This window comes from Puntigrus tetrazona, chromosome 23, assembly GCF_018831695.1.
Source record: "Puntigrus tetrazona isolate hp1 chromosome 23, ASM1883169v1, whole genome shotgun sequence".
Taxonomy (NCBI): domain Eukaryota; kingdom Metazoa; phylum Chordata; class Actinopteri; order Cypriniformes; family Cyprinidae; genus Puntigrus; species Puntigrus tetrazona.
In genome coordinates this window covers 15491716-15508357 of record NC_056721.1, presented here as the reverse complement: position 1 = coordinate 15508357, position 16642 = coordinate 15491716, and the positions used below count along the sequence as shown (strand labels likewise).

At 36.9% G+C, this 16642-nt stretch overlaps 1 protein-coding gene across 1 annotated transcript; it reads left to right on the top strand.

The window, feature by feature from the left end:
* Nucleotides 1–1711: 1711 nt before the first annotated feature.
* si:dkey-205h13.2 lies at nt 1712–5930 on the top strand. Its single transcript, XM_043224314.1, has 15 exons — nt 1712–1723; nt 1833–1863; nt 1954–1980; nt 2196–2367; nt 2472–2575; nt 2674–2845; nt 3027–3130; nt 3218–3392; nt 3475–3578; nt 3790–3958; nt 4125–4216; nt 4306–4483; nt 4558–4661; nt 4769–4940; nt 5059–5930. Exons 1-15 carry the CDS (start codon nt 1712–1714, stop codon nt 5144–5146), a joined length of 1704 nt encoding a protein of 567 aa, XP_043080249.1. The 3' UTR covers nt 5147–5930.
* Nucleotides 5931–16642: the final 10712 nt, after the last annotated feature.

Sequence of the window (16642 nt, the reverse complement as noted above, 5' to 3'; positions counted from 1 at the left end):
ACACGGTGCACTTTCAGATTTAAAACAGGATGTTTTCATTCGCTTTGAGCTGTTACACACCACATAAAAGCTCATTTTAAAAAATCCATTGTAGGGGCACTTAATTTTGCAGTTTTTGTGTGAAACTGATAATCATAACTTATAGTCAACTTACTGATTGCTCCATTTTGATCAGTTTTTGTGAAAGAGTGATTGATGTACCTGTTGCTTTGCACCACTTGCTGATGAGAGACTAACAGCAGATTATATATATACTCTACCAATATTCCTTCAGTTCCCGGACTTGCAGTGTTGATTATTATACCTTGTGGTGTTACAGAAGGGAACTCTGGATTTTTCATTTTTATTATTATTGTTATAATGAAAATGTGTCAAATATTTTTAATTGAAACATTACTGCTTATATATGCAGCCATGTTGCATTCTAGCCCCTAAATTGAAGGAACTGAAAATACAATGCATTGTTTAGTTTTTTTAGTGCAATTTAACATGTTTTTTGGCTTTTTGGCTTGTCATTATTTTGCTTTTATATTAGATACATCCTGATATAGAATGAATTCAAACAAATGATTAACCAGACAGTGTGTATGCAATTTAAAGGTAATCTGCTATATAGAAACAGTTAATTTTGTACTGTAACGTAAATATGGACTGTGTAACATATACTACTGTGTATACTAAACAGTAGAGAGCTGTCATTGTTGTTTTAGAAAGAAGGAAAAGAAAACACTGTGTAATGCTACCCATCGTTAGTGTTTTTTTAGGTCATTATTTTATGATTGATAAATTGTGCTTGTTTCTTGACAAATTTGTTATTTTTAGGGATGTATGTGTTGATTTGGAGCATTCGTGAAATGTTCTGATTGCATTTGAATTCAAAAATGGATCTTACAGCAGATTCTGAAAAGTGTCAAAAGTAACCCTTCTGTAAAACATGAAATCCGAATAGCATCTTCAAAAGTGTTACGAAATAAAATCAACCCATATCTACTTTCCTCTGCGACCACTGTCTGCAAGGGGGTTAAATGGAAAGCTTGAAGCCTTTTCTTCTGTGACCTTGTTTATTGTGTAAAATGTATTGTTGGATTACTATTGTAGTTTTTTTCTCTTTCTGATTTATAGAACATGTGATCAGATATCACATCTGACAATTTCACCTTCTGTTTCTTTATCGGGAAATACTTCATGTGAGGAGCAAAAGATAAAGTTTTTGACAAGACAACAAATAATCTCTATTCAGGACGTAGATGGGTGGAGTGCTGGAGGTGAATGAAAGGAGATGAGATGATAACTGATGCTGCTGCAAGACGCTCCGGGAGGAGCTCGTCAGCTTAAAAAGAGCTGAACACAGATGATGTTGTATAGACACTAACTGACCTCGGGGCATTTGGTGATGGTCCAATTCAATTTTACAATCATCAAGTAAGACTAAGTAAGTAAGTAAGTAAGTAGTAAGTATATATATATATATATATATATATATATATATATATATATATATATATATATATAAATCTTATTTTATTTTTGTAATTAGCTACAATTATTTACTCTTGCAGCTTTTGCTGTTGTTTTCGGTGTATTTTCCCCCCTGCTTTTAGCAATGCCAAACAATTCTGTATTTTTACATTTCCAGGCACTATAATGATTTCGGTCACTTTATTTATTTTTTCATTTCTCCTATCAGACCCACAACTGAAAAACCAGAAGAATGAGCTGCAAGGTATACAATTTCCTGTATTCTGTTTTATTCTATTCTATTCTATTCTATTCTATTCTATTCTATTCTGTATATCACAATATAATACATTTCTTTCTTTCTTTCTTTCAAGGTATTTTCAACATGGGTGGTTCTTGCTACAAGTAAGTTTGATTATGAAATATGTTTTTAAAAGCAATTAAAACTGATATAGGAAAAGAAAAAAAAAAACTGCTGTCTGTCATTATTTACAGGTGCACTCATCTCACTATCCACTCAGAGTAGGTGTGATTTTTCTACTTTAAATGTACATTAAATTACTTTATTGGTGCTCTACCGGTTAAAGAATAAATTACAGGTTACTTTTAGAAGAACATTGTTTTGGTAAATGCTTCATGTGGCCTTCAGAATTTCTGATTCATGGCAGCTTTTCTGCCATGGATGAATCTGATGACAAGTTAAATATGCATGTATAAATATGTACCTTATTTATCAGATTGTATAACCAATTGGTTTGACCATGATGACCCAAATGGCAATGGAGACAGCGAGCTGTTGGCTGACCTTCTCAATTCATATCCTCAAGAAATATGTCCAAATCCGATCGCAATAGAGGCTCAGACCGTCTCCGGCCAATCAGCATCTCAAACAGGAAACATCTTTCAAGTGTGAGTTTTTTTTACAGTACATATGCTTCTGATAATATTTTGATCCAAGAAACAAAGAATCCTGAAGTTAAACAACATGCAACAACATGTGTGTTTTTCTAAAGATATAATCCAACAACCGGGTTTTCTTGTGTAAACGCAAACCAAGTAGGAGGGTTATGTTTTGATTATAAGGTGCGCTTCACCTGCCCGGAGGACTGGTGTTCAAGTGAGTGACACTTACAAACAAAATAGCTTAAATCAATGTGATATTTGTTGCTCTTGTATGAGTTTATGATATTTACTCAGCTGGTCATCTTCTATCAGAATGTAGGACACCCTGGTTTGACCGAGATAATCCCAGTGGACCAGGAGACTATGAGACGTTGTCGTTGACCCTGGTAACATATCCACTGCAAGTCTGCGCTCAGCCCATCGCTATCGAGGTGGCAACTATTAGTGGGACCCCTGCACTGCCTACTGGAAACAATTTCCTAGTGTACGACGAACAGTGTCATATGCTATAATTCTTAATATAGCATAAATAATGATATATAAGTAACCCCACAAATGTTTGTGCGTGCCTAGTATCCTGTATATACATTTAAATTAAGAGAAATACAGATTTAACACTTGGTAGCAGTTATGCTTGTCTTAACAGAAGTGTTCTTTTTCTCCAGATATGATCCAACGCAGGGCTTCGTTTGTGTGAACGCACAACAAAACGGAGGGTGTCAGGACTACAAGGTCCGCTTCACATGTCCAGTGAGTTTTTGCCATCCAAGTATGTATATTCATTCCTTCTGCTTATGCATATTTGTACATATGCATTTTTCTGGCGTAACCATGCCCTCCGTGCTGTATTCGACAGAGTGTGTAACCAGGTGGTTTGATTCTGACAACCCTAATACAAATGGGGGCGATTCCGAACTCCTGACTGTCCTCCTCAGTATGTACCCTAACGAAATATGTCAGAATCCAAACGGAATAGAGGCTCAGACCATCTCTGGCCAGCCAGCGTCTCAAACTGGAAATGTCTTTCAATCGTGAGCCTATCAAATTGTAATATTTTCAAGAAAAAGGGGATCTTAAATGTGTACTTAAAGTGTGTTTGTGTGCTTTCTTAAGATATAATCCAACGACTGGGTTTTCTTGCATAAACGCAAATCAAGGAGGAGGAGTTTGTGCTGATTATAAGGTGCGCTTCACCTGCACAGAGGAATGGTGTTCAAGTGAGTTTGAGATTATGAAAACAGATTGAATTATGTCATGACAGGTGACTTTTTTTTAAGTTGTGGGTAGGAGGGAAGTTTTTTAAGTCTGATTGACAAAAAAACATCAAAGCTCTTTAGTAGATTTTCCTAAAGTAGAATTCATTGCTATATTGGTCTAATATTTCATCTTAAACAGCAAGATTTTTACCCATTGGTTTTCCACTAATAGAATGTAGGACAACTTGGTTAGACCGAGATAACGCCAGTGGAGGAGACAATGAAAGGCTGTCATTACTGCTGATAAGATACCCACTACAGGTCTGCGCTCAGCCCATCGCCATTGAGGTCACAACCATTAGCGGGACCCCCGCACTGCCACCTGGAAACATTTTTGTAGTGTACAGTATCATATATTTTCAATATATAAACTATATCAATTAATTAACTATGCTATCATTTCTTAATCTGAAGTCACATAGACACGAGCAGCTTAAGACCTTCGCGAAATTTTTTTGTGCTTAAAAATGCTTGTCGTGAATTTGGTTATATGAATTCTTTCTGCAGATATGACCCGTTGCAGGGCTTTGCGTGCGAGAATGGAGCTTGTCAAGATTACAGGGTCCGCTTCACCTGTCCATCGAGTTTCTGCAGAACACGTAGGTATCATAATTCTGATTTAAAGTATAAAGTTGCTTTATACCCGTATCGTTTTCATTGGTTGTTTTCTCTGTACCACATTCACCAGAGTGTGTAACCAGGTGGTTTGATTCTGACAACCCTAACACAAACGACGGCGATGCTGAACTCCTCAGTGTCCTTCATAGTATGTACCCTGGTCACATCTGTCCGAATCCACTCGGAATAGAGGCTAAGACGGTTATCTCTAACCAGCCTGCGTATCTAACTGGAAATGTCTTTCAAGTGTAAGTCTGTCAAAGGATCTCAAATTAAATCTGTTTTTAATTTGTTTTAATAGTGTTTTGTACGTTTTCTAAAGATATAATCCAACAACTGGGTTTTCTTGTATAAACTCAAACCAAGGAGGAGTGTCATGTTCTGATTATAAGGTGCGCTTCACTTGTCCAGGGGACTGGTGTTCAAGTGAGTTCCAAATCGTTTTTTTTTTTTGTTTTTTTTCTAGTACATGTGATCTCATATATTGATCTTTAACAAGAAGAATTTTACTAAAACGGTTGTTCCCTTACTAGACAACAGGACAGCCTGGTTTAACCAAGATAATCCCAGTGGACCAGGAGACTATGAGACGCTGTCGTTAACCCTGGTAACGTATCCACAACAGGTTTGCACTCTGCCCATCGCTATCGAGGTGGCAACCATTAGTGGCATCTCTGTGCTGCCTGCTGGAAACAATTTTCAAGTGTAAGATTTAACTGTAATTCTTTTTAAACTATATGCTTATGTGCGAATATGAAAACCAATATTTATATAATTTCATAAGTTTTGCAACGATTAACAGCCATCTACTCTGATTCTGCAGATTTGATCCACTGCTGGGATTTAAGTGTGTGAATAATCAGCAGACTGGAGGGGTCTGTCAGGATTACAAGGTCCGCTACACGTGTTAGTGCGAGAGCCGTGTTCTCCCAAACTCCTCATATTGTAGCCATAACTAACTGTATATTTTGTTAAACTAAGCTAAGAAAAAAGAAAAAGACATAAATAATTAATAGTACAATAAACGTTTGCTTGCATTGCCCCCTGGCCTCAGTTCATGTTGTAATTGTGTTGTGGAATACTTTGTAAAAACACTGGAGTGAATTACATAATTCGATTCAGTACTCTATTGTTATTATGGTCTCTGCACTTGTGCACACATCTTGTTCGTTCCAACAGAATCAGATTTAAGTCCATTTCGCTTTCAGTAACTTCTGGTTAAAATATGTGGCCAAGAAAAAAAACAGGTTGTGGAAATTAAAAATTGGAGAAAGTTAAACAGATGTTATTATAACATAATAAAATAATTCTTGAGGTGGCAGTTCTATTATACCTAGACAAATTATTATTTTTTTCATCTTATGGGTTTTTTCATCTTAAACTTTCTGTGATGTATAACTTTTCATTGTCGTGTGAAGGCACTGAACTCATGTTCCTGTATTCTTTTTTTTCTGTAACCTCGTCTTCAGCGAGGCTGAATGCTTGAACAACCTTATCGTTATCTGTTTTTTATTATAAAGCGCTAATTACTTTTATATTTCTTTATTTTGATGTGCTTAAGGAACCATTGGGCTATGCTATATAGAACCACTGAATCATTGGCCTAAGCTAGATTTTATGTGTCAAGCATGAGTTGCAACCATCTTTAACTCTATAGAGATTGTGGTTTGTGGTTTTATATTTTCGAAATGTGAAATAAAAACATGCTTGTTGGCATCATTTCCAGTGAAATAGTCCAGTTCAGTCAGTGAATAATTACATCAAAACGCACAGAAAAAGTGAAAGACATTAATTTTAAGCTGCTTTTGTTCTGACAGCATGGCCATAGGTCTTTTCTAACTTCACAAAGTTTAATGTCTTTGCAATAAATTTTTTGCAGGTTTTTTTGGGTAGCCTAACAAAATTGCGTTACTTATGATCTCCAAGCATTATTTATAGTTTGATTAGTTTCTGTGCTAAATTAATAACATTTATTGGAAAATATTTCAATGTGAATAACTGATTGCAAATGTGCATTAAAACCTTATATTCAGCCTTGTTTCATAAAACTGAGTAAAATAAGTTTGCTTTTGGAATATGCCTTTTTTCCTGAAGACATCTCAGGATTTGATCAATGTTTTGACATGAGAAAAAACATGACAAGCACATAACCAGCATTTCAATGCGTGCTGTAATGAAAGTAACAGCTTTATTATATAGCTTTATTTATGATATAACCAACAGTACTTTTTCTCAGAGTAGCTTTGGTTTCCCATGTACACAGATAGAATTACATTACAGTTAACAGAGTTTAGGCTCACACTATTTAGGATCAACATTTAGTTTACCTAAATGGAAATTCCCTTTAGCTCTAGAGTCTATGTACACTTGAACTAAGTGTTATCTGCGTTTTTTAAAAATATATGTATATGACTTTCTTCTTTCAGAGGAACACTGTTGGATTTTTGGACTGTCAAGCTCTTCCAAGCTTGGTAATGCTGGTAGATACTGGTCATTGTTTTGAAGCTCCCAAAAATGGCATATATCCATTGTAAAACTAACCAATACACCTCCAGGGGTTACACATCTTCTGAAGCAGATTGACCGGGTTTTTACAACAAAAATATTTCTATTCTTAAAATTATAACATATAATTATAATAATAAATGTATACCACTGACGTCAGGCAGCTGCTTTCATACAAGATGTTCCTGGATCAACATTCTTGGAAAAACGTTCCAGTCAACCCACAAATTTTAGGAATACATTTTGGGTAGGGTTAGGTTCCGAGGTAAGGATTGGGATAAGTAAGTGGATTCCTAAGTGGAAAGAGCAGATTCCAAATCTACTATACTTATCTTGCTGGATCTGTCTGCTGCTTTTTACATGGTTAACCACCAGTTCCTCCTGTTAACCTTCTTGACAAAGGGCATTTCAGGAAGTATACTACAGTGGTTTGAGTTTTACCCATCAGATAGGTCCTCCGAGGTTTCTTGAAGGGGTGAGGTGTCGAGGTTATAACAACTAACTACTGGGGTGCCTCAGGGCTCAGTTCCTGGGCCACTTCTTTTCTCTGTATGGTATCTCTATATCTGTATGGTATGGCTTTTCAAATCACTGCTATGTTAATAACACTCAACTCTGTATCTCAGATTGTCTGAGACATTTCTTGCTGGATGAAGGATCATCGTCTTTAACCCAACCTTGCCAATACAGAACTGAGCTACCATTTCATCAACCATGCAGTTAGGTACGTCAACCATAACTCCTTCAAAAACACCCAGCTTTATTGTGCCATCCCACAGAGGCACAAAATCACTTTCACAGACTTGTCGCTTTCTATAAAAGTATCTGCTAAATTACACCATTCATTCATCCTTTGCCTCCCCCGAAGTGGTTGTGATATGTCAGTATTGTACATTTCATTGCAAACATAAATAAATGTAGGTGTGGTAATACTACACATTACGTAAAAATGCACATGAGATCACATTGCACTGATGTGAAAAAGTACCTAATTTAGGACCTTTATACATTACGTGCCATTGTAAAGACTGTAAGTCTACCTCTTACAACCTTGTTTTCATCAGTGTTAGACATGTTATATGAGGGGATATATGCTGGGATGTTTTGTAATTATATCATGTTTCTTAACAAGGAAAGAGCTAGAATCATTATTTAAATTCACCTAAGTTACAGAAAATATAGTTTTTTACAACCACTAACATTTTGCAAGGCAAATGCTAGACCCACATGGGTTAGACAGGGGTCACATGTCTCTTTGACCTTGTGTGTTTTTTTCCCTCCACTTTTATATGACAAAGGACTTCATTCATTTTCCTTTACATTTTCTGGGACTCCTAGGCTTTACATTTAGTTACTCCAGCAGGTGACTATTATGAGCAAGTCGTTGAGCACTGAACCTACATCTCACAAAAATTTGAATATTGTGAAAAAGTTCATTATTTTTAAAACATATTTTATATAGCTTATTATTTTACAAAGTAAAACTTATATATTCTAGATTTGTTACATGTAAATCAAAACATTAAAAAAATTTCATTTTGAAAATCCGGTATCTCAAAATGATAAAATATTGCATAAAATCAGTCAAAAAGGGATTGCAAAACAGCACAAACTCAAGCTTCAGTGAGGAGTGAATGGACGCGATCGGTCACTGAAGCGCTATTGAGAGAAACAAAATATAAGAAACAAAATATAAAGTCTTGGCCAAGATTTCCCGTAAGACCATTCTTGCAAGTATATGGATATGTGAAGCAGAGATGGGTGGAGTGCAGGGAGTGAATGAAGGGAGGTCAGAAATGAGGTCGAAGCTGACAACAGAGATGCTGCTGGAGGACAGTCCGGGAGGAGCCCACCTGCTTAAAAAGACAAAGAATTTCAGAAAGAATTTGCTCCTGCATTGATGGTTAAATGTAGTAGTGAAGATATTCTCACTAGCGCAATCATTAAGTAGGACTGGGTAAGTTTGTTTTTTTTAAACTATAACAACTCTTTTAGGATTTAAAGTCACTATAATGATTTCTATTTTTTGGGAAAAATGTTTTTTTTAGACTCTATTAAAAAAAAAACGGAAGGATGAACAGCAAGGTATGAACAAGTTTTTGCATGTCCTATATTATTTGCACTATATATTTACATATTTTTATTATTTTCAGTGTGTGTGTGTATTGCATGCTAATTAAAAAGATTACTAATACGTATTTTTTCTTGACAAGGTAATTGTAACTTGGGTGGTTATTGCTACAAGTAAGTTTGATTGAAAAACAAGCTTTCGTTAAAACCATTTAAGTTAATACTGACGTTTGTATTTGAGAAAAAATATGCTAACACCCCTTTTACTTGTAGGTACACTTATCTCTCCTTCCACTCAGAGTACGTCTTACTGTCTTCTTCATAAAGATTAATAAAAAATTTTTTTTTAAGATTTCAAGTCATGATACAAAGACTATATTTTTGTGTGTGAATATTTTTAGGTTGTATAACTCAGTGGTTTAACTATAACCAAACTCACGGAAATGGAGACAATGACATCTTGGCTCACCTTCAAAATATTTATCCTGGACAAATATGTCCAAATCCAATTGCTACAGATGTAGAGCCAGTCTTCGACATACGATTTCATCAGACCTTTCAAATGTGAGTGCAACAAAACCGCTTTCTGGTATTATTTTGATTCATATAACAAAAATGATTTTGCAGAAGGATTTATATGTAAAGGTTATTCTGTTTGTTTGTATTTTTCAGAGTATTTAGCAATCTATCAATTGGGTTGGTGTGCGTAAATTCAAACAAAACAAGAGAGTTCTGTCTTGATTATAAGGTGCGCTTCACCTGCCCGGAGGAATGGTGTTCATGTAAGTATCATTTACACACAAAAACAAAAACTAGCAGTTATTTCGCTTATTTTATTTAGCTGTTCGCATTACATTCTAAAAGTTGAAAGAACTAGATACGACTTGCAAAATAATAATATCAAAGCTATAAAATAATTCAGTTGTAATTTTCCTTTCTGTAACAGAAATCAATAATATGATCTCTTGTTGGTTTTGGATAAAATGATGATATTAACTAAGTTGATTTTCTTCTGTTAGCATGTAGGACACCCTGGTTTGACCAAGGTAATCCAGATAAAATAGGAGACTCTGAGACTCTGTCATCAATCATGCTGGCATACCCACTACAGGTCTGCATTCAGCCCATCGCTATCGAGGTTGCAACCACCAGTGGGGTCCCAGTAATGCCGGATGCACGTTTTCCAATGTAAGACAAAAAACTTCCTTCAAATAAAATAAATAATCATACGGATACATTGTTAAACTAAATACAATGTGCCTGTTTCACCAAACACGTATGCATTACTTCGCTTTCAGTTTAGCCCTCGCAACTCCAACCATTTTTGTACTTGAGTGGAATTACCGAAATATGAAGTTTAGTAGCAGAAGAGATTTACATTCACAGAAATATGAATTTAACATTTAAAGTAGACAGCGGTTATGATACTTGCCTCTGTGGCTGAGCTTTATCTCAAACGCTCTCTGTTGCAATTGCCCATTGATTTTCCGTGAACTGAAAGAGCATCTTAGCCAATCTAAAAAAAAATATGTGTCATACAGCAGCATGTTAAACTGGAGCTTTAAGAGCAGTCATGCAATGAAATGTACTGTTTCACTAAGTTTCACTACTAGTGTTTTTTTGTAATGTAAATAATGTTAGAAAATGTATTCTTTATCTGCAGATATGATCCAGCACAAGGCTTTGCTTGTGTGAATCCACCACTAATTGGACAGTGGTATTGGAAGTGGTGGTGTGAAGACTACAAGGTCCGTTTCACATGTCCAAAGAGTTTTTGCAAACCAAGTATGTATATTAATTTTGTCTACTTTGCTATACAATTTGTGTACGGTGTTTGTTGCTATTGTCTTAACAGTTTTCTCTATATGATATTTATCAGAGTGTGTAACAAATTGGTATGATTCTGACGACCCTGACACAAATGGAGGAGATTTTGAATTTTTGTGGACCATTCTCAATATGCACCCAGGACAAATATGTCAGAATCCAGTTGCAATAGAGGTTCAGACCATCTCAGGTGATCCTGTGTATCAAACTGACAGTAACGTTGAACTGTGAGTCTACTGAGTTGTAATACTGATTATGGGAAGAAACAAAGAAATTGTGTTAAAGAGGGGTTTTTATGATGGTCTTGAAATTATTTAATCTCTTTTGAAGGCATATTTCAGCATCTGGGTTTGCGTGCACAAACTTAAAACCAGGATTTTGTGCTGATTATAAGGTGCGCTTCACCTGCCCGGATGAATGGTGTTCAGGTGAGTGACATTTGCACACAAAAAGAAAACTAGCATGTTCCTGTTACGAAGCTGAAGAGACAAGATTCGTGTGGATCCATTTGCGAAGCTTTATTCAAAAACACGGTCAACAGCAGGCAGGGTCAGACAATGGCAAACAGGAACAAAGAAGAAATTTCAGAAGGCAGTCCGGTAAACAAGCAAGGGTCAGTCCATGGCAAACATAATCTAGAGGGGCAGAACAGAGAGATAATCCAGGTAAACGAGCAATAGTCCAAACAATGCAAACAGATTCCAAAACGGGAAGTAGGAATATGACTAGACTAGGTTTAAAACTAGGAGAGTCCTAAATGCTAAAAAAAAATACTCGGCAGCTTGAACAGAAACTGAATGGATTTTAAAAAGATAGGATAAGAAAGTAACAAGAGGGACGAGCTAAGTAACTAAAGAAACTGACAAGATTGGCAAAGAAACAAGGGAACACAGAAACAATGTGGAGCAAAAATCAAGACGAGGAACACAGACTGAAAAAAAACCAAAACTATTTTTTAAAAAGCATTCATTTCAAACTAAGTATAGTTCACATCTGTTATTATAGCATATTTATTAACGTATTGCTTGAGACTTCAAGTCTTTGCAAAAACAGATAAATAATAATAAAATAATAATAAAACATTTTGTTATTAAAATTATTTGTAATTAAAATTCAACTGCGGTTTGATTGAGATTAATTGAAATGCATAATGAAAACACATGATTTTTGAAAAATTGCCTAATGATGGTATTTCTATTAAGTATATAAATGTGTAAATGTATTTGTAGTATACTTGGCATTAAATAAATGCATTTCAAATATATTTTAATATACTTACTTTTTACCAGAGTTGCCAAATAACTGCTTAGCATGTTACAATATTATAAAACCTTGTAAGAACTGCAGGTGTTGTTTGCATAAATGACATGCAAAATAATATCGGAGCTTTGAAATAATTCCGATTTAATACTTAAATCTGTCAAAAATATGTAGAAATTTTTCCTTTCTATAACTGAAATCAATTTAATCATCTTTTGTTGGTTCTGGATAAGATGATGGCATTTATCAAGTTGATTTTCTTCTGTTAGCATGTAGGACACCCTGGTTTGACCAAGATAATCCAGATAAAGACGGAGACTGGGAGACTCTGTCATCAATCTTGTTGAAATACCCACTACAGGTCTGCATTCAGCCCATCGCTATTGAGGTCGCCACCACTACTGGGAGCCCCGTAATGCCGAATGGACATTTTCCAATGTAAAACAAGCTATTTCATAATTTAAACTTCCTTCAAATAAAATTTGCACATTTGCACATTTACACATTTACGTTAACAGAAATAATGTACTCTTTTTTTTGAGGTTGGGTTCTACTTAGTCTCATGGCATAAGCGTACCTTGGTGCACTTTTCAGTACGAAACAAAATACGTAACAATAAGTACATATCACTGGAGTTTTCAAAAGAAATGAACACTACAGGCAAAAATCTCTGGTTCAAATCCTGTGTGACTAAATGTGCCAGGGTTCACATAACCTGTGTTTTAGCACTACTCAGTGGACATTTCTTTTGGAAACTGAGACGAAACATGCAGAAAGGCATGTAAAAACGGTATTGCACAAAAAAAGGTACAGAGGTACATATTTTTATGAGAGGTTGCTTTTTCTGCAGATATGATCCACAACTGGGCTTTGCTTGTGTGAATCAACCATTACGTGGATGGTGGTATTGGAATTGGTGGTGTAAAGACTATAAGGTCCGTTTCACATGTCCAAACAGTTTTTGCAAACCAAGTATGTATATTTGTTTGTTCTATTTTATTAATGTATGTTATGAGATGTTGTTGCTGTTGTTTGACATCATGATTTTCTCTGTATTGTATTCATCAGAATGTGTAACAAGGTGGTTTGATTCTGACGACCCTTCAAGAGGAAGCGATTATGAACTCTTGGCGACCCTTCAAAATAATTACCCTGGAGAAATATGTCCTAATCCAATCGGAATACAGGCTCAGACCATCTCTGGTCAGCCAGTGTATCAAACTGGAAATTACATTGATCTGTGAGTGTATTAAGTTGTAACATTGATTATGGGACAAAAACCTTTTTTTAATGCTGTTTTTTAATTATTTTTCATTTTCCAAAGATCTATTTCAGCATCTGGGTTTTTTTGCAAACATAAATTCCCAGGATTTTGTGCTGATTATAAGGTGCGCTTCACCTGCCCAGATGAATGGTGTTCAAGTGAGTGACATTTGCACACAAAAACAAATCCAGTATGTTTTCAATATCTTCATAACAATTCACAAATCATTACATTTTCTACATTGCTTATTCACCTTAAATTGTATAAAGGTATATAGTAAAGGTATTTTAAAATGTATGTGATAACAAAATAAAAGTACCAAAAGAAAACAGATTGAAATAAACCAACTAGTCAGTTATGCATATGACTATACTGACTAGTTATGTATCCATCCATCTTCTTCTGCTTATCTGGGTCTTAATCCTGGGGGCAGCGGTCTAAATAGAGACTTCCCTCTCCCCAGACACTTCCTCCAGCTCTTCTGGAGGAACACAGAGGCGTTCCCATGCCAGCCAAGAGACATAGTCTCTCCAGTGTGTCCTAGGTCTTCCCCAGGGCTTTGTCCTGGTGTAACATGATCGGAACACCTCCCCTGGGAAGCGTCTGGGAGGTATCCAGAACAGATGCCCAAGCCATCTTAGCTGGCCTCTTGATGTGGAGGAGCAGCGAGTTCCTCACCCTATCTCTAAGGGAGCACCCAGCTACCCTGCTGAGGAAACTCATTTCAACTGCCTAAATCTGGGATCTCATCCATTCTTTCATGACCCAAAGCTCATGACCATTGGTGAGAGTAGGAACATAGATGACCAGAAAATCGAGAGCTTCGCCTTACAGCTGAGCTCCTTTTTCACCACGAAAGATCGGTACATTGACCACATTACTGCAGGAGCTGCAACAATCTGTCAATCTCTCTCAGTTTCTGAGGCAGGAACTCCCCACCAACCTGAAGGGGACAAGCCACCCTTTTCTGACTGAGAACCATGGCCTCAGACTTGGAGGAGCTGATTCTCACCCCAGCCCACACTTGGCTGCAAACCTCCCCAGTGTCTGCTGTAGGTCCTTATTCAGTGAAGCCAACAGAACAAGATCCTCCGCAAAAAGCTTGGATAAATTCTCCTCTTCAGTACCCAGGCATAGACTTTCCTGGGCAGGCTGAAATGTGTGATCCCCCCTGTAGTTGGAACACACCTTCTTAAAAAGTCCCCCTTAAAAAGTGCCCCAGTCCCCATTCTTAAAAAGAAGAATAGAATGTAAGATTCCATCCCCTGTCTGACAATATCAGCAATGTCAGCAATTTCCCACCTCCACTGTATATAATGTTAGCAGGTCACTTCTTCCTCCTCCTGAGGCACCAGACAGTTTGCCAGAACCTCTTTGAGGCCGACTGATTGTCCTACTCCATGGCCTCACCGAACTCCTCCCAGACCCACGTTTTTGCCTCCACAACCACCTGGGCTGCAGTCAGCTTGGCTCACTGGTACCTATCAGCTGCCTTAGCAGTCCCACGAGCCAGCCAGGCTTGACAGCTTGACGGCATCCCTTACTTCCAATCAGCGGCTGCGTTGACAATGGAAGTAAAGAACATAGTCCATTTGGTCTCCAAAGCCCAGGCCATGCTTGTAGGCGAGCCGGACTATCTCTAGTGGGTACCTCTCAACCTCCGGCACTAACTCAGTCCCCTTACCCCGCCAGCGCTGGCACCTTATGGTCGCTCCTGCATGTTGTGGGCTGGCCCCGCTTTGCTCCTTAGTTACCCTTTATAAGTTCTCCTCAGTTCAGTATGTGTTGCCCGGTCTACTTGATTACATGTGCGTGTATGCATGCGTGCTCCTTTGAGCTGAGCCTGGCCAGCCCTATTAGTTATGTGCAAGATCATTAAAAAAGTAGTCATATCATTTGGAGCAAAATTTTTGTCAAAATTATACAAACAAATCCAGTGTTTCACAAAAAACACAATTTGCTTTGCAAAGAGATTTAGATTTTTAAACGCAAAGTGATTTGCAAATACAAAACTCTATATGTGAGTCTCATTTCCCTTTTCATGAGGATACTTGGCTTGAATTTCTCACAAATGTGTACATGTAGATTTCTTTTTTACATTAGTTCAAGTAAGATTTATTGTCATTCTGTTTTATATGTAGAGTGGAGAGAAATTTTGTAGGCTACCTCTTCAGTAAAAACATATAAAACTACACAAAGACAACCTGCTGAAAGGAGGAGGCTAAACTAATCATACAAAAAGACCAAACTAGTTTAAGTTCAGGTGAGCTTTATTGTGATTCAGCTACATAAATGTACCAAAACAATCTAAACATGTCATGATATTTGTAGTAAAGCTGCAATTGTCCCATGTGCTCTGTGTGCCCTAATATCTGTCTCTTGTTGATTTGATTCAGGTGTTTCTCGTTAATTACTCTCATTAGTTACCCTTTATAAGTTCTCCTCAGTTCAGTATGTGTTGCCTCATAGGTGTTGATATAGATGGCTAACTCATCTCACGTATGCGCAGAACGCATGTGTTTAGTCTACTGTTGGCTTTAGTCTGTACATTATGTTTGAGTGCAAAGTTTTTTTGTCCGAAGCTGCCAACGGAAGGCAACAACACAGTTAGGCTCTCATCGCCGTTAGTCGGTTGGCGTTGGCTTGGTGGGTCCAAATGTTGTTCCAGAGTCAACCATGTTGACCAAGGAACACATCGGACTAAGGATGTGCCTACAATACATTTGCGTGTTAGTAATACAATATACTGTGACACAATATATTGTTATACCACTGCATTGTTTTGAATGTTAACAACTGTATCAATATATAGGCCTATGTATGTTCTATATTCTAAGATAAAGGATAAGAGGTATTCCTATTGGTCTGAACAGGTAAAGAGGTGTTTTGGGTCTCGGAGACTAGCGTAAATTGACTGACAGCGCCATCTGCTTTTTTTGGAAAAGAAAGTTCTCATCTGCATTTGCGAGGAAAAAGTGTCCTAATAAAAAAGCAAACGAGACTCACAGTTGTTACACACAATACATATGTCCATACCATTGTATTTTCTCCTTTGTATTTACAATTCACTTTGCGTTTGTTTAAAAATCACGTTTTCTTTGCAAAGCAGATTCTGTTTATTTGCACTGGATTTCTTTGAATATTTTTGCCACAAATTTCGCTCTGTAAGTATCTTACATTTTAGAAAGGATTGAAGAAGAGTGAAACTAACACCGATCATACAACTAAAAGAAATAGTCTTAACCTAGATACTGGGTAATAGAAATTGTGATAATGGTCTGACATTTTGACCTTGATTGAGAAGTTGGTTTTCCTCTATTAGAATGTAGGACAACCTGGTTTGACCGAGATAACCCCAGTGGAGTAGGAGACTATGAGACGCTCTCGCTACTCCTGACAGAATACCCACTACAAGTATGCACTCAGCCCATCGCCATTGAGGTCACAACCATTAGTGGGACCCCTGCACTGCCACCTGGAA

Excerpts from the sequence above, each read along its gene's own strand:
- si:dkey-205h13.2 (XM_043224314.1), top strand. Across the intron at positions 3,131-3,217 it reads AGTGAGTTTTTGCCATCCAA|AGTGTGTAACCAGGTGGTTT; the intron begins GTATGTATATTC and ends TGTATTCGACAG. Across the intron at positions 4,662-4,768 it reads TCCAGGGGACTGGTGTTCAA|ACAACAGGACAGCCTGGTTT; the intron begins GTGAGTTCCAAA and ends TTCCCTTACTAG.